Here is a 23,116-nt window from a genome sequence, read left to right as displayed (position 1 = left end):
AACAATGTCAAATTGCGGTGGTTTTGGAATCAAGTCAACAGGCCTCAAGGATATATGAAGTATTTTTTTCCCCCACAAATTAAAATAATTCCCAGTCATCTAAATAACACATCTATTACTTGCTTTCACCAAAATACCCCAAGGATCAACAATTGTAGCACACTAGTCACCCTCTCTTTCACCTTTCTGAAATCAGCCTGTTTTGATTGTGCACCCCTGACTTGCTTGAAAGAGGCTTTGGTTACCATTCTGACTGACAGCGGAGTTCAGAGGATAGCTTCTTGTGCAGTCTATAAAAGCGAGCGTGAACTGCAAATTGGACACGAGCCCTCGTAGATGTAGCACTTCTTTACCAGCCATCAAATGACACGTTTCAGTTAATTTAGCGGATCCTAGTAGTTAGCCCGCGTGACTCACTTCTGAGGTTCACGGTTTAAATCTGTACTCTGATATTTTTGTGTTGAGATTATACCTTTGGGATTTGCCAAGATGATATCTCACGGATGGAGAAACTTGTGAGGGACGAATTATGTAAAGTTGTATTTTTGATCCAACAAAATTCTGAAATAGGCTGCAAACAAAAATATTTCCTTGATTGTTTAATTTCAAACCCAGTGGAGTGGACAGGCACTCCAGAGATCTAGTGTATGGTTTATAAAAGCTGTCAGCCATTTCATAATGGTTGTATTTTTTAAGATAAGATGAGATGAGGAACAATTTGTTCGTCTCACAATGGCGAAATTCGCAATTCACAGCAGCAAAATTTGGAGGGAAGAAAGTAGAAAAAACATGAAGTATTTGCATGCACAAAATAAATATTTGTCTCAGCGAGTTAGCTCTGATCAAGGTGGCAAAGGACATCGGCCTAAACCCAGATGCAGGTAAAATCTCCGGATTAGTTCTGCTCGACCTGAGCATTGCCTTTGTGACAGTCATCTATGTGATCTTATTCCTGCAAAACAATATTCTATTTAACATTAGAATGAAATAAAAAGTTAAAAAGTCACTCCATCCATCTTCTTTCGTGTTTGTCCTCACAGTGGTTAAGTCAGAGATAGGTTATCAAAAACTCAGTTAACAAACAGGACTTACAGATCCAGGCCGTGGGTAGGGGACTTTATCTTCAGAAGGTGTCCAGTGATGCTCAGGTCTCTCTCTGAAGGCAAACGGTCCGTTAAATGCGGCTCGGATGTCATCCATGTGATAGATACACACCGCATAGCCTTTAAACACGGCACTGCAAAAGAAGACTTCGAGTGATCAGTTTGCCTTCATGTCATGAAAAAGAAACATTGTCTTCCTCACCTGGTTGTGCTAAAAAGGCCAAAGATTTCTGGGTTTTCCCCGTCTTTGTTCTTCAACACATAGACGTCCTCTGCAAAACAAAAGTCAGAATTTATTTTGGATAAGAGAACAATTTCTTTAGCATAACTGTATCAGGTTCTCTGTTTATTTGGTTTTGGAGGCAGTTGATATTTCAAACAGGGCAGATGTTCTCTTCAGGATGTTATGTAATAAGAGAGGCTGTAATATCTAAAGTTGGATCTATATAAGGAACAGATCCAGGTTGTCAATTTGACATCAATATGACGTGAACATGAAATAGGCCGTGAACATGAAACTGGCCATTTAAGATTTTCAGATGTTCAAATCAGTTAGTATCTTTAATATCAAACAAGGTGTAATCTGGATCTGATCCTGATTAAACAATTGACAGCAATTTAAATGTCAAATACGGTCTTTACCATGTTCAGATACTTATAACATTTGATCTGAGTAAGTGAGTAAGCGCAGTAGCTTTAATACCCTCCAAAAAGAATCTGGATCTGATGCAGAGTCAGCATTTGGCAGCGATTTCAATTTAAAATAGTCAAAAAAGACCCATTTCCACATTACATTGTGTCTCCTGAGTTGGGCAGTTTGTTTGCAGGAGTAGCAGAATAGATGTACTGTAATGAGGTACCAAGTTTAATCTGAATCAGATAAAGAGTCAGCATTTGGCAGCAATTTCCATTGGAGATTTACCTGTAGCCCCCTTTCCATTATTAGACATTTGTTTCTTGAGTTGAGCAATTTGTATGCAGGTGCAATTGAATAGCTGTAATGCGCGTCAAGTTTTAGCTGGTTATAACTAGATTATTAATTTTGGACATTTAAATCTGACACAAAAGTATAATGTTTGTTCAGACACATATGTATACCTGTTGAAAGTAAAACAGTTTCTTCGATGTGTCAATGTAGATTTGATGTCCAACTAAGTTATTTATAGATCTCATCCATTTGGGATTTTGCGATTTAAATTGACAAAAAACAAACTTTATAAAATGTTCGGATGCCTAACCCTTTGGCATTTTGTGATTTTATTTTGTTCTGTGCTGGAAGCAGTTGTAATTAATCCAAATCGGGCATTTGCCCAAATAATATTTAGCGTAATTGTATCTGACGTTTTGATCAAATGTTTAATTAGTTATGAAATCACATCAAGGAGTACTTATGTCAGTAGGTGTGCTTCTGTCAGGATTCGGTTTAGGGACCAACAGGTGGCACTGTAGGGCTCCCCTGGCAGCTGCACACCTGTTGGTCATAACTAATTAGGGCTTTAAAAGGACTCCCAGTGTCGGGTCATTGTTGCTTCTCGCTACTGTCATGTGTGTTGCTGTTTGCTCTTGTTTTCTGTCATGTTTAGTTCATTATGTTTTACATTTAGTCATGATTTTTGTTTGATACTTTGAACTTTGTGTGTTTTGGATGTAGTTTTCTTTGTTTTAAATCCAATTCTTCAAATACACCCCGCTCCTCCCTCCTGCCTGCTTTTTGGGGTCCACCACCACCTTGCTACGTGACAGCTTCTGTGTATATCTCCCAACTTTGTAACTTGTATAGGCAGTGTGCTGTCTAAACTAGAAAACAATGAGGTAAACCACATGTCCTCACCAAGTAGATCAAAGTGAGTATCAATGCCATCAGGTCCGGCCACGGAGCAAATGAGTCGAGTTTTCAGAAAGGAGCTCCATCTGTTCACCAGCATCCTCTGTCCTCCCCGATCATTCTGAGAGATGATAGGACACCAAATGATGGATGACCTCACTCTCAGCACTTTTGGCTTTATGGTGGATTTTGCCCAGAAAAAGCCACAACAATATATCAGATCCTTTACCGCACAAACTCGTCCGACACGGGTGTAGACAGCCTTGTAGAGCCCCTCTGCATCCACCTCACGTTCGGTGAAGAAGAAGTAAACTTTGTCATCATCTTTGTCGTCATTATCAGGAATAACCGCTGAGCCGACAAATCTCGGTTCTGCAGACAGACAAATGTGAAACTAGTTTCTGCTGGAACAAAAGTAAATCGAGGTATGTTGTCTGCACTTCTCGGTATTGTGCACCACGAACACCCACTGTTGGACAGCCACAATTCTCACGCTGAAGGTGTGAATGTGGCGGGCTTTCTGCCCCTGTCTTTATGTCTACATATGACTGGCAACAGGTCCAGGGTGTAGCCTGACCTTTGCCCAACGTCAGCTGGGATAAGCTCCAGCACCCCTCGAACATCATAAATCCAGAAAATGAATGGACGGATGGATAGCAACTGACCGTTGAGCTGCTGCCTGTCGTCCCTCTCAGTACGCGTGTAGGTGCGGTTGTTGAGTCTACACAAGGCAGCATCGTTCTCCCAGTAGTCTGTGTAGAGGCCGACATACAACTCTCCACCTGAAACAAACAAACAAGCACCAACACTTGTTATGAATCCATGATGGAACATGACCACAAGATGGCGGCATTGAATCTCTAAGAAACAAGCGACTCCAATCTTAAATCTTTCTGGCATAGCATATGACACTTGAGATTTTAGCTCTTGTTCTTACTTACCTGAGAGTGTAGAAGTGCAGGGACTCTTGTGGCTGAACGGACATCGCCCTTTACCGCTTGTAATGCTCTCCTTTAGCAGAGTAAATAGCCTGTCCTGTCAGCACAAAACCACAGGGGCATTGTTACACATCAGAGGCCAAGCATACAGAAAAAGATTTTAATAATAAGCCGTGTGATCTGGAACATACGTAGAAGAAGTGAACTATGGATAGTGAGTGATGGATGAGCCATCATAAAGGTCAGTTATATATCACCACTTCTAACAAGAAGGCGTACGTAGGAATAATTTTAAAATGTGTATTATTGATATTTTATGTTGAAAAAGTACTTTGTTACAGCTGCAGTTGATGTGAAAGATTTAACGTATAACGTATTTTGTATATATATATATATATATATATATATATATATATCTTGAAAGGCACTTATATATATATGTGTGTGTGTGTGTGTGTGTGTGTGTGTGTGTAAAATGAGTTCAACACTACTGATGCCGAAGCTCTGAAATCCAGGTGGCACTCACACAAACAAAACCATTGATTCACAGCCTGTATTTTTCCAACCATCACCGGTGGTGCCAAATTGTCATTGATTTATGTGATCCTGGAAGCCCGCTGTGCTGTGAATACGGCCCCTCAAATGACTGTAACAAAGGCCAGCTCCAGTTCACCACTCACCAAACAAACAAGACCTTCACTCACATTCACACCTTTAATTCATTTATCATTTATGGTTTTTCTGAAATGTGGAGAGGAGAAAAAGAGGGTCCAGGAGCAAATTTGATAGCCGAGATTTGACCTCAGAACCACCTGGCTGTAAGGGATACTTGTTTACTGCATTGCCGCACCATGCCGCAGAACTTTGATACTCGATTGCTTGTTTAATGGAAACTGGACATAAGATATGCAAGCTGCGAATGAAGCACCCAAAATAGACAACTGCAACTACTGGTAAGTGGAGATTAAGGAGCTCAGTAGTGCAAGGACTCACCTTTCCAGTGTGTCCCACGTGTACCCAGGCGCAAATGGGGTTAAAGGATGCCGTCCCACAGACCAAGAGATGGGTCTCGTTGTACTGTTGCAAAACCTTGATGTAGTTTGCGCACTCCATCTGTTAGAAGAATTTGGACAAATGCATCACGGGGGGTGACAACATTGCATCATGGGGCTGTGTGATGGAGAAAAGTGTCATGGAAAAATGCCAGCTGTTTACTGCATCATCAATCATGTCAATAGGGCAGGTGAACCAGAGGTCAGTGAGCTGGAACCTTGATTGAGCTACTCTTCATAACCTACTCAACGTGTGGTTTTTTACCAATACAATTCGGTCATATGTACTTATTGACATACTTTTTCCCGGCCCTTCATCAGGCATTCTTCTATTTGGAGTTCAGAACTGGCCCACTGGATCTGGAAAATGGTAAAGAGAAAAAAAGAACAGTACGGCAATTATTGGCATTATTCAAAGTATGACTTCAGTTTTATACTTGGAGTCAAAATACTACCACTTCAATGTTTGAACATGCACATCCAAGCAGGTCACATGATCCAGTTACGGGTTTAAGAGTTCATTAGTCTTGGCTCCGGACTACCTCTCTGTGCTGCGTGTTAAACTGGTCCAGGCTGAGGGAGAATAGAGCATTCTTGGCCCCGACATAAAGCCTCTCGTGGCCCTCGTCCAGCAGCATGGTCTGGGGCTGAAGAGGCACTCCATTGCCCTGGAACACCCACGTCCTGTTTAACTGCCAAAGTTCTGTCGCGATAATATCAACACGAGACAGTGAGGATTAACAAATATGATTATAGTAATGCCGCATCAGCGGTTTGTATTATATTTCAAATAGTGCAAAAGTTCCCATGCCCAGGTTAGATATGGTTGATTGAATTTAAGAATTAATAGCCTTGTTCTGTCAATATCCATTGTCTACATCACAGATTCATGCTTTAAAGTTTTTTGTAATGAGTGCAATTGAAAATACACGACTTTCAATCAAAGATGACTGACCTTTTGAGATGTCACACTGTCGCTTGCTGAATATTTTTATTTGATTTTTTTACACTTTGGAATGTCATGAAATGGCTTAATTTTTTTTTAACTTCCCAGTGATCTCATTGGTTGTGTAATTCTGCTGCCTGTATTTGTTTGACATATAATTCAGGGATCTAGGCTGCCCCTAAAATTGGAGACAGTGCGAGTACAATTTCCATTGACTGGCACAACTACTGCTTTTTTTTTGGGGGGGGGGGGCAAACTTCTGCTCGCGAAGTTACAAGTAGTCATACCCATGGATGCAACTGTAGAGTACAAATACGCTGCAAATGAAATGATCACCAAAACATAAAGCATTATATCATCAATATACCGCATCTGACAAGGCCACCACTCAAAAAAAGCTTACATGTCCGACCTGGCAAAACTTTAACAACGAATGATAGCTAACAGGAGTATCAGTGCGTCGTTTTCCCCCCATATACATATGGAGACAGACAACTGTTTATGCTCAGATTTGCACTGCCTTTGAGCTGAACCTTAACCAACACTTCCTGTAACCAAGTCAGGACGAGTCCAATTCAATTGCAAATTTTTGGCTCTCATGTCACATTCTTGCACCACGTTTTCTGAGAAAAACTCTTACGTGAACATTTACTCTACAAATCAATTTAGAATGTGCAGCCCAAAAATTTTTAATTCGGGGTGGCTGTGTTCTGAGTACAAATAAATGAATAAATAAATAAATAAATAATAATAATAAAACTGTAGCCCGCGAAGCTCATGACACTGTGAATTGGAACTTGACCTTTAACGGTTAATCTCATTCCCCTCCTACCATCAGATGGAAAACCAACTTGTAAATGGGGCCCATCTGTTGGAACGTTAGCGTTAAAGTCTCAGTGGCTATACAGTATGTCTGGACCATGAACACAGGGGTAAAAGAGCATGGGTTATGTTCTTTTATTATTTTACTGTTCGTCAATTTTGGTGAGTAAGTACTTAACTTTAACATTTCCTTTTGTTGCTTCCTACTGCAAAGTGCTCTGTAAATAAAGCTGTGTTGAGTTGATTGTGACTATATTAGATCACAGCTGGCGATGATACATCATGCAGAGAGTTCTTTTGTTTATGACCGATGTCCCTTAAACATTTTTTTTCAATCTCATATGCAATGTATTTATTTTTTAATTTGGAAGGAACCCCCCCCACACACACACACACACGGTGTGTAACCACGTCGGTGAAATATGATTCATGAGTGTACAGATATGAATGATAGATAGGATTGCCTGGGTCACATCTCCACATATGTGGCACATGTTTCAAATTCATCATCTTCCCACGAAGAATTACCCCTTTGCTATAACTCTTGGCATCTTTATATCCTGTCACTTCTTCCCATGTGGAAACCCTTTTGCTCTCAAGTGTGTCACATAATGCATCAATCCGCCAGTCAAACACCGATAATCCAAGCTAAGCAGTATGATGGTGTGTTATTAAGGAGGGGGAGAATGAGTTGCTTTTATTTTTTTGAAGGTAGAATTTTATGCTAACGTGGATTTGTCGAGGTCTTGGTTTACCAAACTTGGGGAAGGTTTAAACATTGATGTATTTTTTTAGTTTACCCGATGGAAAGTTACTGATCCTTAAACAGGTGCAAACTGTTATGGAAAAGTGTTTGTTGATGTAAAAAGGCATTGTAGGCATTGTTCCCTTTCAGCTGCGAGCATGACATTGATTGACATTGCTCACCATGGAATGTTCAGGGAGTTTGTGTGAATATTCGGTTCCATGGAAAATTTGCAGGAACTTTGGTTGTAGGTGTAATATACAGTGTATGTCAATTTTCTGGCAACGTGCAATATCTTTGCAAGTTTTGGACCTCACAAAGTATGGGAAGGAGCATACATGTGGATGAGAACACTCCCAACTGCATAAATTGAGTGGAGCGCCGCTCATGCCTTCAATATACACAAAAGTGGATGCGTGCGCACGTGCGTCGGATGATCTGATTAAGCTTGACAGGCCGTTCCGCTAAACATGCTCTCCATGTGCTGCATGGGCACAGGGTGAAAATCAGCAGAAACACTTCCATGACTTTGAAGGTGAAGAGATTTAAAAGAAGTTATGCTGAGTCCAACGTGCTTCCTGCGAGTCTCAACAGCCCTTTGTTTGAAATAACTGAATTAACAAAAAAATAATGCTTTCGTTGTTCCCAAAAGACCTGAACCAGGTGTCCATGTGAAGGGAAAATGGGTGACCTGGTATGTGTTAAATTTTAAATCATTTTCACTGGCAGGAAGGGATTTCATTTAAGAACAAGCCATGACCAGTCCTTAGACACCAGCACTCAATAAATGGATTTTAATTACTTCCGTTCTGGTGTGAGTGCATGTTATGCAGGGTTACACAAAAAGAGTGTTGGCCTCGGTGGAGCTGTGTGAAATAACTTCACAAACTAAGTCACCATGTGATATCACAAAATGTTGCCAAAATATCGTGACACAGCCAAAAATAGAAGCATCTACAGTACACCATGACATATTTCATCACTGCCAAGCGGTGGTGTGGTACAAACATTTTTTGTCCCCAAAATTTCCGATGGCCAACCCTTCAGGGATTGACAAGTGTTTTTCCCGCTGGGAGTATATTTAATGCTGGTGCATAGATACAGTATCAAAACAGCCAGCAAAATAATACAGTTGCCTCTTTCTATTACCCAACCCATACTATCGGCCTATTTGAAATATATTAAATGCTGAATCCAAAATTTTCCGGGTGGGGGAATCGGAAGCCAACCCGAGAACCCCGACGCTAATATCGTACAAGTACCCTGACATATTTAACTTTGACCATAGCTTCCGTACTGATCTGCCGGATGTGTTTCTAATCCATTGAATTGTTCTGGTAGAACGATAATCCGTGTCAATTTGAGCAAGATCGTTTTAGAATAGTGAGAATTAAGCACCTAGAAACCCTCTGGTTAATGTGCTGTACTTGCACTAAATGTCTCACTTATCTGGATCACAACAATGGGGGATTTTGTTATGAGGTCTTGCTACCTGCTGAGGCTGCACAGGCTAATTGGTGAATTTTCTTTCCTATCGTCTGTATATTCTTTTGAAACTCGATCATGGGCATAGATGCAGGAGACCTTTATCCCATTAATATTTTAACCACAGGAAAATCCCATCACCATTTGTTTAAAATAGGATTAGGTATCCACAGTGGAGTAGATGAGTGCAAGTAGTACTTTGTTGTGATTAAGGAATAAATGTTGGAAAAACAAGAACTGTTTGTTTGAGTAGCACTGGGTCTGGAATTGCTAGAGATTTTGGGTGGTGTGGCAAGTAGTCATACACGCTCCCTGTAATTATCTAATCAGCACACAGGCTGACTCGCACCTCTTGTGGTCATTTCTCAGTTTGATGGAACTTGGCTGAAAGAGTGCATTCCATTCTGACATTTGAGTGTCAGCCTAGCTCTCAAAACAAGGAACTCCTTTTTTGTTGTGCAGTCAAAATCTGCTAGCACTTATTCAGGTGACAGACATTGACGGCTATTTAAAGTGAAGCCTAAAACGGCACGCGTGCCAAAAGCGCTCGCTCGTCCACTTCTCACGTGTCTTCTTCAATAACAGCAATGGGATAATTGCCAATGACGTAACCACACAGGAAGAAAGCGGTGAAATGATCATGGAACAAGAGAAGGATGAGCAATGCAAGAAACTGAAATGAACGAACATGGAGAAAGACAAGTAAAGCAAAACAAAAAAGTGGCAGGTGTGAAGGTACATGGTGGCTAGGTTGTGGCTGTGGCTACCCCATGTCATTCTTTGGCCACCCCCGTGGCCAGCCCCACAGCTGGGGGGGAAATTTCGATATCTGTGATTTTTCTGGCATTTTCACATGGTTACAGTATTTATTCTTAGACCTTGATACACTGGCGCAAGTTACTCACATTGACTACATATTTACAGAATAAATAATCAATACATCTGAATGCAAATTCGAAAATAATTAAAAAAAACATTTAGATTCTTACACTCAACATCAATCAAAATCCTTACATTCACCACACAGCAAGCAAAGTATAAAGCAACATTTAGAATTGTGAAGAGATTTTATTTTTTTGTCATTGTGCTTACATGAATTGAACAAATGAGCCATATAAGGTCTGAAAAATTGTGTCGGCCGTCAGTTAGAATTGATCACTCTGATGGCTTTTAGCTCGCGAGCAGAATGAGCTAAAGGAGATTTTGAGGTAGTCAGAAAAAATGGAAGTAATCGCAAAGAAAATGTAATTATCTACAGTAATACATTATGCTCAGCAAAATGTTGCTCGATCCTGTTTGAGTATGGTTGTGCTGGGCGTTGATCTGATCATGTGTGACTTTTCTTTCATGAAACCAGACTGTGGATGGTAAGATAAACAATAACACACACACACACATATATGCTTATGCATATACACATACAATTTTTGGTTAACAAGAATAAGATAAGATAAGACAACCTTTATTTGTCCCACACTGTGGAAATGTATAGTCTACAGCAGCAAGATTGTGGGTAGAAAGAAGAAATAAGAAAAACAAAGTGTTTGCATTCAAGAACATATAATCACAAGAAATGAATGGACAACGAAGGGAGAGAAAAAAATGATGAAAGTACAAAAATGTTATCAAGTGACGGTTCAAAGAGAGGAATATATGTCCCACTCTAAATATGAAAATAAATTGCTTATGGATCCGGAAGTTATATACTGATCGTCCCCAGTGATTATGTGAGGCTCAGCAACCAGGCTACTTTGAAGGGGCATAATAATAATTCATTTTTCATTTGATTAAAAAGCCCCTTTCATGCCACCCAAGGACGCTGTACAGGCAGACTGTACAATATAAAAATAGATAAGAGAGGTATTATATAAAAACATCACATAAAATCACAAACCATGGGAAATGGAAGAATGAAGTGTTGTACGCAGTCCTGAACAGGTGTGTTTTAAACAGGACTTGGAAGTGCAGAGAGGGGTAATATAATAATAAGAATAATACATTACATAACATTTATAAAGGACTTTTCATTGAGCAAAAGTCTCAAAGTGCTACAAAGCATGCTAAAATTCAGCTCAAACAATAAAAATAAATCTGAGAAAATAAAACTGGATTAACAGACGTTTGGACAAGCTTGAAAGAGCAAAAAAGTCTTCGGGCCTTTTTAAAAGAGTCCAGAGGCTGAGCATTCCTTAGATGCTCTGGGAAGGCTGCTCCATATGCGGTAGGCCGTGGAATTTTGTAAACGCCCTGCCTCCCATGGTTCATAGATTTGTTTGGGGATTGTGGAGGAGGTTGGTGCCACGAGACCAGAGGTGCCGAGAGGATGTGTGCAGGGTGAGGAAGTCTTTGAGGTTGATTGGGGCATTACCATGGAGGCAGATGTGGATGAGGATTGCCATTTTCTAGTGAATGCTGGAGGCTATGGGGAGCCATTGGAGATTCTGATCAACAATGGCGATGTGTTCATGTTTGCGGATTTTCATAAATATCCGGGCACTAGTGTTCTGGATTAATGTTATGTTAATGTTATTTTGCTAGTATAGTAATCAAGTCTGAAGGCAACAAAGGTATGAATGAGTTTCTCAACATCAGCAAAAGACATTAAAGGACAGAGCTTGGAAATATTCTTGAGAAGGACGAAACAGGTGTTGTTCAGATCTTTGTTGTGAATACCAAAGGTCAAATATGGGCAGAGCTTTACACCAAGAATGGTTACAAGAGTGTGATGTCTTGACCAGAAAAAGAAATGGTGCTTTTGTTGGACGATTGGACCGGATTGGAGTACACGTCTTTGCATTCTATATCTAATAAATGCAATAAATGCAATAAAAGTAATTCAGTCAGAGGACGATGCTCATGACTGAATGTATAATTGGAGCTGTTCCTGTCAGTTGTCAGTTGTTCCAGTTGTTGAAAAGCGAGTGAAGCGGCCGCTGCTTGTCACCGCATACGCAAGCGCATCACTTCAATGGATATCAAGATCAAGATGTCAAATAAATAAAACGAATGATTCAAACTCTAACTCATGATTGCTACCAATTCAACGACGGCATTTTTTGTGAGTGGCGCTTTCAGAAAAACGCCAAGACACCAGTATGAGTCTACGTCCGCACATTCATGCGGCCATCACCAGTGAAGCACGAAAGTAGCTTATAGAATCAAAACACGCAATATGATGTTTCACATTCTCGAGGCGATATTCCTGAGTGCAGCCTCTTGAGCGGGGAGGACGAAAGATCTTTAAGTCTCTGGGGACTGTGTGTACTGGCAGATTTGTCAGGGAAAGCCCTCATTCCAACATTGCTCCACCCAGAGTTCGTACATTTCATGAACATGCATTAAGTGGCAGAGGATTGGAAGGATCTCCGTAACCAAAAAAGTGCGCAGCAGCAGCATACTTTTTCTGACTTAAGAATATGACCCAAAGTAAAGAAGAAAGGAAAATGGAGGAAAAAAACAAAAAGAAGTCATTGCACCACCTTTTAAAAAAAAAAAAAAAAAGATTGGCCATTTATTTTAACCAAGTTAAGCAACACTTTTGATCCGCGGCATGAGCGGTTCTTCAGGTTGGCATCGGAGTTTTGAAACTGGGAACCGGAATTTCAAAAGATGACTGATTATGGGAGTATCAGAGTATTAGTCTAGGTTTCAATGTTTCTCGATGACTCGATTGCCAACCTTCTATATGAAAGAGATCCACTGCAATTCATTTTGATTGTTGAAATCAATGCGGGGGCAAATGTTTTGGACAAAGACCAATGATGTGGACAGTGCTTGAGTCTGGGCGCTGCCGATTGCTTGGGACCTCATAAAAAGAAGGCAAGGAACTGGAAACTCTGAAAAGAAAGGGAAGGATGCCAGGAGGAAATAAGTCAGGAAGACTGAATGAAACACAGCAATGAGAGAAAGAAATGGAGGATGAACCAAAAAAACTAGAAAAGGGAAAAAATGCAGTAGTTCCCTCCCTTCCAAGACAAAAATGCTTAGCAAAAGAATGTTTTATGGTCCGTTGAACTCATTGCTATGATTAACATGACGGCACTCTTAATTTTAAACACAACAGGTGTGCACCGCAATCATACTGCTCGGTCTCTCCTGTTATTATGTGCAGCTGTAGCTGCGTCTTGAACTGATGAAAAGGCAATGAGGGGGATTTCTGCATCTCTTTTCCCTGCGCTTCCTTCTCAAACTTTGCTTCCTGTCATCCAAAGCCAGCGAGGACTTTCTTTGCCACTAGCTAGAGACTTGAGAGGAGGTGGCTGAGAGTTTTCCACAGTTGGCCGGGATCCCACATCAAATGGAAAAAAAAAAGGCTTTCCCCCCCAAGGCGGACACTTTCATCCGATATGCGGTGAAAGAAGATGCAGACGATTCGGAGCTCTTAAATCCAAATAAACATTTGCATTTGTCTGGAGTTTGCATGGAAACACTGAGACTACAGCGTGTTTGTCAGTGAGCAACCTACTTTTTCACTAGCACGTCTCTCAGCGGACGGGGTGGAGGGATTTGAGGCACACAAACTAGGAGATCATAAAATCGAACTTTCACTCATCATTTCATCTGCTGAAAAGCTTGTTTAATGCCAGAGTTTAAATGAGCAAACTTTTTATGGAGTTTACTCACTGACTGAATGTCTGCTAGAAGACAAACAGGAACTAAAGACAGGGTGGAATGAGACAAACTCGGGCTATTCTGGAGGCCTGAGCATAAAAGTGGTGTCCTGCAGAGTTCACCGGGTCTGCGGTGGGTTGCCATTATCGGCAAACAACCTTGTGCTCAGGAATCCCAATCCCGCTTGTGTTTGTACGTGTGGTTGTGGATAATGTCACATTGTGAGATTATTAGCCCATCCCAGTCTGATTCCTTTCGTCAAATTTTTTGAAACAACTAACTAATCTCAACCTATCTCTTACTTGTCCGCGATGTCAGTGTCCAAACCAGAATGAATGTAACAATGACTTTCCTGTGACAAATGATAATGTTTATTTCATGTCCCTTTCAGGTCCTAAATCAAATTACCGTATTTTCCACCCTATAAGGAGCTTCGGCGTGTAAGGCGCACTTTCAATGAATGGCTTCTTTTCAAACTGGTTTCATATATATGGCGCACCGCATTATAAGGTGCATAGAATGGAAGTAACGATAGTTGCGTTATGCATCCATTGCTGGAGCTACACTAAAGGGAAGACAATACAATACAGATGCATTTATATAGAGCTCTCACAACCGCTACATCTCTAACAAAGCACTTTACAGAACATTTAAAATACTACGTCCAAGAAATCCTAATATTGAGGCATATATAAGGCTTATAAGGCACATTATCGGCTTTTGATCAAATTTAATGCTTTTAGGTGTGTCTTATAGTGCAGAAAATATGGCACATGTTTCAACAAAGCTCAAGAGAACATTGAATTTTTCATTGCAATAAGTGACAAATATCAAACGGGTAATTAAGTCGCCTAAGTTCAGCATGCAGTGTTTGACTCGTTTTCACTATTTTGTGAGTCTTTGGAACAAAGCGAATGAGAGGGAAATATGCAATGTTTTGCATCTGGTAGTCTATTGGTTGATTGGCGGCACACTATCATTACATAAAGTCTAAATTGTCACAGAGAGACAACTTGTCATCAAGCGGAAATACAAGATTGATTCAACCAGTTCTACATTAGGCTGCTTTTAAAGAAGACGAAAGAACAGATTTCCCCAAAAGTAAGAGTCACCAGATTTTCATTTTGTTGCCTCATTCATACGTACAATATGTTCTGTAAAACAGGGATAGGTGCAGTTAATTTGTGTTCCTAATCCAAGTGAAATGCCCCTATCCTCTTCACAGCCAAAAAATATGTTGTTAATCTCAGTCGTGCAGGGTCTAAAACCAGTTGAAGGTACCAGCCATTGTACACCGTTGTGCTCTCTTCGGGAGTGCAAATGTAGTCTGTGAAGGCTGCGGTAATTTTGCCTTCACACCATTGTCCACTTCTTGGTTTTTTTTTTGTTTGACCTTTTCCCAGTGAAAAAAACAAAAAACACACAGAACATTGGAGCTTCACCAGCTACCTTCCCCCATGACACCTGATTAATGAACATGCATACACAGTGGGAGGGCAACTGTTGCGAGATACACACAGAAACAAATGAGACAGAGAGAGGTAAACCAAGGGAGGTGTGCTGAATATATGATTGTGCCTTTGTCATCCCTAGGAAGTGGGATTCAAATGTCAAACTTCCATTTTGCCAGAAGGTTAACATGTACCATTCAAATTTATTTGACTTCACTTCATCTTCTATAGTGTATTTATTTAAAAAAAATCACAATTGAAAAAAAAAGATCATCTATTGATTTGAAGAACACCACAGAGGCATTCCCCGTCCTGGAGCAAAGTGGATGCCTCATCATTTTCAAAGCTACATGACATTTTGTCGGCAGTGGCAAGTCTGAAATTACAGCTCAGAGTGGCAGGCAGGCTTTATTCCACGATAATTACTACCTGACTAATCTCACCCTATTGTCACCAAGCATAATCGTTTACTCTGCTTGATGACATGCCATGAAACGTTTAACTTGAAAGATAAACTGCGCATGAGGTATGAGACCCTGACCAAACCATTTGTGACGAGCCGGCATTATTTCTATATCCTGCCTTAGAGTCGCATTTCTGAGTGCTGTATCTGTGTGAGGCAAATATCGCGGCAGGACATCATGACTTAGTGTTGCTATGGTCACATGGACATGCATTTTTTGTGTGGCCCTTTGGGAGGGGTGCACAGTCAATGAATTCAAAGACACTGCTGGAGTAAATAAAAACACCAAACCTTCAGCAACATATTAACGAGGTCATAGACAACGTGTGTAAAACGCTGCTTTACCCAAGCCTGGCCAGCTAACTGGCAGCCTGCAATAACCCTGCCAGATGCCCCATGTGAAACGTTTCATTATCATCGCAATTTATGACTCTTGAGGGGGAGGGGGGAGAAACAACAACAACAACAAAAATAATAATAATAATGGTCTCGAATATTTACAATTGCTCTTCTGATTCAGAGTGTTGAAAGTAGACCAAAATAAATCTGGAATTAACATTAAAAAAATAGAAATTAAGGAGCAGGATATGATCTGCATTTGAGGAGGTTTAGATGCTGCGTCGTCAAATATTCGGGTTAGCTTCTGCTCTAAATACAGTGTGGAATCTTGGAAGTTTGCTTAGTACACCGTATAATTGATGCGGAAACTTGGAATGTCTATGGTTTTGCGGTTACCTCAAACGAATCTGTCTCAAAACACATTGGGAAAGAAAGGGTGGAGATATCAGTGAACGTGAACATGCAAGGCATGCAATTATTTGCTTGCTCACAAAGTCATCCAATACAGGTATCTGCCCGAGGAATTCATGTGCAGACACCGACAGAAACTTGATGATTCCTATTCGCCAAGCGTGTGACACGTACAAGGTTTCAGTGCTTTGACAGTACAGTATAAAGATTCTCAGGGCGTAGAAACCAATCAAAACTGTACAGTTAATTTTCTTTGGAGACATTTTGCCTTTTGTTCGAACTGACTCAGTTCATACATAGAGGCTGGGTAGGACTGACGTGAAAGACCGACTGTTTGTTATCTCACTTTTTTTGGATGCAAAATAAAAGCCGTTAAGCTGGATTCATCCTCTTTAATATTCCTCTCATTTATAAGAATAGCTGAAGAAGCACCTGAAGCCCATAAGGACTGTGTTGTTTGTTTATTCATTGGCGCCTAACTTTGTTTGTGGGAGACAGACGGTTCAGGAAGCGCCCTCCTCTGTTTAAGAGATGGTTTCACCACCTAAACATAGATGGCCTATCTTGTAAATCGGTCCAATTGTCAAGTACAAATATTCCCTCCACATTGGTCTTGTCCATCATTCGCAGAGCTGACACCCCGGATCCATCCACACAAGTTATGATAGCAGATGTTGTTGTAATATTTTTCTATATGCTGAGGGAGAACGTTTGGATCTCATCTCAGCGCACTCCCCTGAACTGCATCCAAGCCACCAGTTTATGAAAAAGTCAGGTCTCCCGCGCGCATGAGTGGGACTTTTCAATTTGGGGAAAATATACAGTAGGCATCCACTTACAGACCGCAGCAATGAGCATTGGATCCAGACACACACACACACACACACACAAAACAACAAGTCAGTCCCCATGAAGCTAAGACAGACATTGCAGTTTGGGTTGTTTACTAAAGAACATGTGAATGTAGCTGACAGCGATCTTCAGTGTTGTTTTATGAGCAGAGGCTTGTGTATGTCTGTTTTCCTTTTTGACAACAGTGGATCAAAGACACTTCATATACCATGCACACAGTGCTTACACATTATGATCCTGACCTAAATTTGAAGAATAAGTAGGCTAAACGTCACCACCGGAACTGGGGACTGAACTTCACATCCTTTACAAATTCAAACTCCCACCCACCTTGCTTAAATCCAAGAGTACCGGCGATGGCGCCGTGTCTGCGATTTCAACAGGTACAGCTTTACATTCAACTAAATGCTTTATTTGTTAATATAACTGCAACTAATACAGTCTGTGCATATTCAATTCTTGGAATTGAAATGGATTTCCATGGGACAGGAGAAGTGAACCAATCTCTTTTTTCGTCAATGGATGCTACAGCTTCTTGTTGACTTTGAAACTTAGCTTGTAGCCGACGTGTGCACATTTTGAGCATGACGTCTCTGATCCACTGGTTAAAGGACACTTTGATTCTCTCCTCTTTCATCTCAAACCGCTTCAAACAACAAAGCGTGTGACGGAAAAGTGGTTATGACTGCACGACTGTCCGTGTTTTATGTTATGTGTTGTGTTTATTATTTTACTTTATGTTAACTGTTTTGTAAAGCGCTTTGTTACAGCTGCCGCTGTTGTGAAAGCGCTATATAAATCAGCATGTATTGTATTGTATTGTATTGTATTGTGGTGAACTAAACTGGCATCCATGAAATGCTTACTTAAGATATTAGTCTAGCTCCATCTTAAAATGATGTAGCTAGCCAATCAAAAGACAGCTAGAGATTGAGAGTAACAGATAAAGCTTAACCTGAGCAGATGAAGACTGGACAGCCGCGGGAGCAAGCCTTGTAAAATAAATCTATAGAAAGAAATCCTGGGCCCGCCTTCGCAAATTCAATTTCAGACCAAAATTAACTCGATGGCATGTAACCTGACTGTGATTTTTCTTCTTGTTTCCAGGAAAAGCCAGCGCTCTCTGCCCTTGAGGAGCTATTTGAAATATGACGAGAACATTCTTCAGCATCACAGAGAAGGTTCAAGATGAGGTATAGCTTGTTTGTTCAGGGAAAGCAGACATTTTTGTGAAGGAGAAGCAAAACTGACAATTAGACACTGACCTGACATTGGCAATTCTTCTTTTGCAATGGAAATTGTTTGACTTGACGTTGGGAAAGTGCTTTAAGTGGAAAAAAAAATCAAAGCTATTAAAAAAAACTCCATTATGTAGCACATTGTGTCATGTAATTTTCTGTTAGATATTGAACATATCAACTTGGTATAGTGTTGGATTGATTATTTTTAGTCATCATACATTCGCTTATGCCTGACATGATAAATTGATTATGCTTGCAAAGAAGAACGCTTATGCTTGCAATCATTAATTGACTATGCCTAAAATGAAGAACTCTTATGCTTTTAATAAAGATACATTCTTTATGTACTCACATTTTATCCATTATATACTCACTTTTATAATCAAGAATGCTTGGTGCACTGTGTGGAAGTTTAGGGACGCAACCACCTTTCCAAGGACGTGGTTGGGAAGAGATAAGCGTTAAGACTAAACAGTGAGCAAGGGTGAACAGTGAATGGAGCCATCAATACCAGCTGCGGCGTGATGTTTTTGTGACAATTGCACACATGTACGTAATTTGCACTCACATACACACACATAGTCAAACAAGTTCAGTGTGTGTTCAACAGCCCCCACCCTTTAGGTTGGACACACCTATGTAGTACCTTTCCCAAAAACTGAGGAGGTGAAGGGGGAGATCGTTAGGGTTACGTGCCGAGAACGCTTCTACTCGTTCCCTCCTGGTACCAGAATCGAGTCTCCTGTCTCCTCCTTTTGGTTATTCCTGAGTGTCAAATTGGACCAACCTGACATAGAAAATAGCATTCAAGAACTGGAACAGGTTCCATTATGATAAACCTGCGGGACTAGAAATCATGCTCGATTACTGACATTTTTTCTTTTGTTTGGTTTATAATTATAACCTAGAAGTGTTTGTTTGTTTTTTAAAATAAAATGCTTATTGTGTATTTGATATGACTGCAATATTGTGATTACCTCAATGATACGTTATGACATGCATACAGTATGAATTTGATTTAAGGAAGGGAACATTGTTTTAATAGAGGGCTGTTGTACTTGTCTTGCACTCACTTTTTAAAATTGCCCGGCACCTACGTTTATGCAAAAGTCGAGTTATTGACCGTTCAAATTCCACACCTGTATCCAACCATGACTAACAGGCTTATGTGGAATTACCCCTCTGTTGCTAAAGCAATCAAAGAAATGTGTGAGAAAATGACAGTATTTACTCTGCAAAGACTAAATACCGCATCATCACCAAGTGAACCAGACCGTTTGTAAAGCATATCACTAAGAACGCAGGCACATCTACCTTCATTAACTTCAATTCCCATTGCTAATTACCTCCTCCACTGTAGAATTAAAGACAGCCTTGTTGTGGATTCTTCGCCTTAATGCCTGTACAATACAAACAAGGAGATGCTTCTTTATTGGATCAAGGGATGAAAACGGATAAGCGACACGATATATGGAGGCCAGCGTAGGAATAAGTATTATGAGGAACACATTGAGATGACAATCTGGCGTTTCATTTTGCGGAACCAAGTGTGACTCACGGCGGCTGTGGATTTCACTTCCTTTCTTCCTGCAACTTTTTTCATCTTGTGAGCAGTGGAATGGGTCACTTTACATGCCAACTTACTTGAGTAATTGGGGTACAATGGGTAAATCCGAAATCTTCAACTTTCTGAGAGGATCAGTGAAGGGTTTTTCAATTGCCTTGCTCGGAAATTTTAACAGGCATTGTCCGTAGGCGGGCGGCACGATAGTCGACTGGTTAGCACGTCCACCTCACAGTGTGGACGTGCAGGGTTAGATTCTGGCTTTGTTCTTCCCATGTGGACTTTGCATGTTCTCCCCGTGCCTGTGATGGTTCTCTCCGGGCACTCCGGTTTTCTCCCACATTCCCGAAACATGCATGGCAGGTGAATGAAACACTCCCGAGGTGTGAGTGTGAATGGTTATTTGTCAACAGGCATGTGTGCCCTGGAATTGGCTCAGGGTTAGCCTATCCCGCCTACTGTCCGAAGACAGCTGGGATAGGCTCCAGCACGCCCGCAACCCTTGTGAGGATAAGCGGATTAGAGAATGGATGGATGGATGGATTGATGTCTGTGGGCTTTGATTGTAGCCCGAGAATTAGTACAGGAAGTACCCAGGATTTTCAAACCCCCATTTCTATTGAGAAGTTTTTATTTGTTCTTGGAAGGCCGTAAGGCAAGAAGGTGGATGCAAAATTCTATTAAATGTAGTGTTTAACAAATGTGTTGTTGTGCCACATCTGCACAAAATTGGCAGCATTAGAACTGTCAAAATACTTTTGTATCTTACTATAATATATACAATGATGTAGAATTTCTTCAACTGAATTTATATAAATTCCACGTTCATTTTTTTTATTCACTTTATGACCCTGAGTGATATCGTGGTTCAGTAAGGTGTAAACCTATGAACATTTGACTGCAGAGCAGAGCGCAGTAGTTGAGCAACACGAGGCGTCTGTGCTGATCGCAAAGTACTGTAATTGCTTGGTAGGCTGCTGGCGCTACAGTGCTTAGCGCTTTGGTCTTTACTGACCCAACACTGCTGGATCTGTGCAGTAGCAATCACAACATGGTGGTCATAGACAGATGGAGTGATGTTCCGCTGAACTGTTTTTCATGACATATTTTGATACTGTGTTAAATCCTAGTTTGGTGAAACTCGCCAATGCAGATGAAGGTGCATACGTAGTCTTATTCTGCTGACTGTCGCTATCAAATCTAGCGCTACTGCTATCAGATTTGCGATTGAATGAGCAAGTTGGGGACTGTGAGCAGAGTGAGTAAGTGTGAAATTTGGCCGCAGAAGTTTGAGTGAGCAACTCGTTTTGTGTGTATTTATCGTGCGCATCGTCTCATTTCGGGACGCGACAATACAATAGAGCGATCATACGTTTTGCAGACAGCAATTTGCCACAAAAATACAAAAAACATTTTTTCCACAATACAGAAAATTGCAAATTTGCGAGGTATAATGGAGGATAACACCCCAACCCCCAAAACTGTGAATGGGTGAATTTTTGAATGCCACACAACCGATAAGTGGGGTTCTGCTCTTTACCATTCTTTCATTTCTTTTTCATTCTGTAATCTTGTCTCCATGATGGATGGATGGATGGATGGATGGAACACTCTTAAAACGAATTCTCACCCTGAGACATTCAGATTCAGATTCAAACATGAGGAGCTTTTTAAACAGATGGACTTCAGGAACTTTTCTGTGACATTTGTTTGCTCATCTCTGCCACTTAGGAAACAAACAAAATCACATACTTGACCAGTGTTTCCCATTCAGGGGTATGTGAGCTGGGTGTAATTGGCAACATTTAATAATATATTCCTCAGATCAATAACTTATGCCACAGTCGTTCCAAAATCACAACAGGGTGGTGTCAATACAATACATCCTTATTTATATAGCGCTTTCACAGCAGCAGCAGCTGTAACAAAGCGCTTACATACATACAAGTCTCTCATGAAAGCTCAGATGACTGATGAGAAATAAATTAAATGTTTCATTCCTGACATTTGAAGTTCAAACGCCTGTTTAAAGGCGATTTATTATTTCTTTTTGGTGGTAAATGCGATAAAAGTAATGTATGTTCGTGTTTGTACTTCATTTTGATTCACATTTTTTCAATCTACATTATTTTCCAGGTAACAGTATGGTGACGATATAAAAATGTTCTACTTTTGGAAAATCATCAAAACTTAAAGTATGAGTATGTGGGTACCCGTAATATGTCGTAAAAATTTTTGGTTGGTACGCGAGCCATAAAAAGGTTGGGAACCATTGCACTGGACAACACACAGCGTATTTCTTACCTTTATGTGAGAGCCGTATTCTGGGATAACCGCTGTTGGCTGTGTAAACTGTGTTCGGAACCAAATACAATATCATCAGTGCCAAAAATATGATCCCGAAGCAGTTCTCCATCCTCTTAAGAAACAAGCTCCACATTCATCGACAAAGAAAGCCTGCAAAGGACGCTAAACCCCGAGCATCAGTGGAAAATGATTACTAAAGGATCTTGGCGAAAACTATGAAAAATGAGTCTTCTTGAAAGTAACGGTCCAATTATGGATCATCATCACAGCTTGCGCTGCTGCTTCCTCACAGTCTCCTTTCTCTGTAATAGCAGTCTCCTGGCCGCATCCACCCACAAGCTTGGTGGACAGCGCTGACGATTATTTTCTCACTTGCTTTTTAGTCACCGGGGAGAAGAGAGGTCCAGTTGTTGCCTTCATGCTGCAGTGCCTACTGCTCTCCATATATTGGCACTTCTCTTTGTTTGCCTTAATGTTGAATCGGATGCGCTTTTTCCCATTCCAAAGGGAGCAAGAAAAAAATAACGAGAGAATCACACACAGCTGATCAATACAATCGCATTGCATTAGTCGTTCCCAGCAGGCAGAAAGCGCTGTAGTGCGTCTCTTCCACTTGAGTCCTCTGAGTCAGTCAATCTCTGGACAGGAGCCATGCAGGAACGCCTGAGCAGGAGAGGGGAGGAGTAGGGAGCCTCACGCCTGGCGTGTGCTCGCTATGAACAAGGCAATAAAGTGAAGCTGTGAAGCTGTAAGGCTCTGCTCAAACAGGAAGGGAGGATCCCCAAACCTCACCTCAAAAGTGAGTCAGTAAAGATAATTGCCATCAACCACTACCGATCTGGCCACGTGCCATTGTGTAATGACTGCTTTGCTGTTTAAAGGCTGCAGAAAATGCCTGCAACCATGTCAACTGTTTGTAGAGTGCCTCATCGCTCAGGGGCAGCTTGTTTCAGCGTGGTCG

At 40.9% G+C, this 23,116-nt stretch overlaps 1 protein-coding gene across 1 annotated transcript in view; it reads right to left on the bottom strand.

Moving 5' to 3' along the window:
- The window catches only part of sema3e (sema domain, immunoglobulin domain (Ig), short basic domain, secreted, (semaphorin) 3E), a 29,583-nt gene extending 6,771 nt beyond the window's left edge, over nucleotides 1–22,812 (bottom strand). Inside the window, exons 1-10 of the mRNA XM_052060248.1 lie at nucleotides 22,153–22,812; nucleotides 5,461–5,621; nucleotides 5,219–5,278; nucleotides 4,860–4,979; nucleotides 3,870–3,963; nucleotides 3,594–3,710; nucleotides 3,158–3,300; nucleotides 2,935–3,049; nucleotides 1,306–1,375; nucleotides 1,093–1,237 (exon numbers count right to left, since the gene is read on the bottom strand). Coding sequence (XP_051916208.1) covers nucleotides 1,093–1,237; nucleotides 1,306–1,375; nucleotides 2,935–3,049; nucleotides 3,158–3,300; nucleotides 3,594–3,710; nucleotides 3,870–3,963; nucleotides 4,860–4,979; nucleotides 5,219–5,278; nucleotides 5,461–5,621; nucleotides 22,153–22,288 — 1,161 coding nt within the window. The 5' untranslated portion in view covers nucleotides 22,289–22,812. The remainder of the gene's footprint in view (nucleotides 1–1,092; nucleotides 1,238–1,305; nucleotides 1,376–2,934; nucleotides 3,050–3,157; nucleotides 3,301–3,593; nucleotides 3,711–3,869; nucleotides 3,964–4,859; nucleotides 4,980–5,218; nucleotides 5,279–5,460; nucleotides 5,622–22,152) is intronic.
- Nucleotides 22,813–23,116: the final 304 nt, after the last annotated feature.

Source organism: Hippocampus zosterae, chromosome 3 (genome assembly GCF_025434085.1).
Source record: "Hippocampus zosterae strain Florida chromosome 3, ASM2543408v3, whole genome shotgun sequence".
NCBI lineage: Eukaryota > Metazoa > Chordata > Actinopteri > Syngnathiformes > Syngnathidae > Hippocampus > Hippocampus zosterae.
The sequence above is the reverse complement of the archived record's forward strand: the minus strand, read 5'-3'. Positions and strand labels throughout refer to the sequence as shown.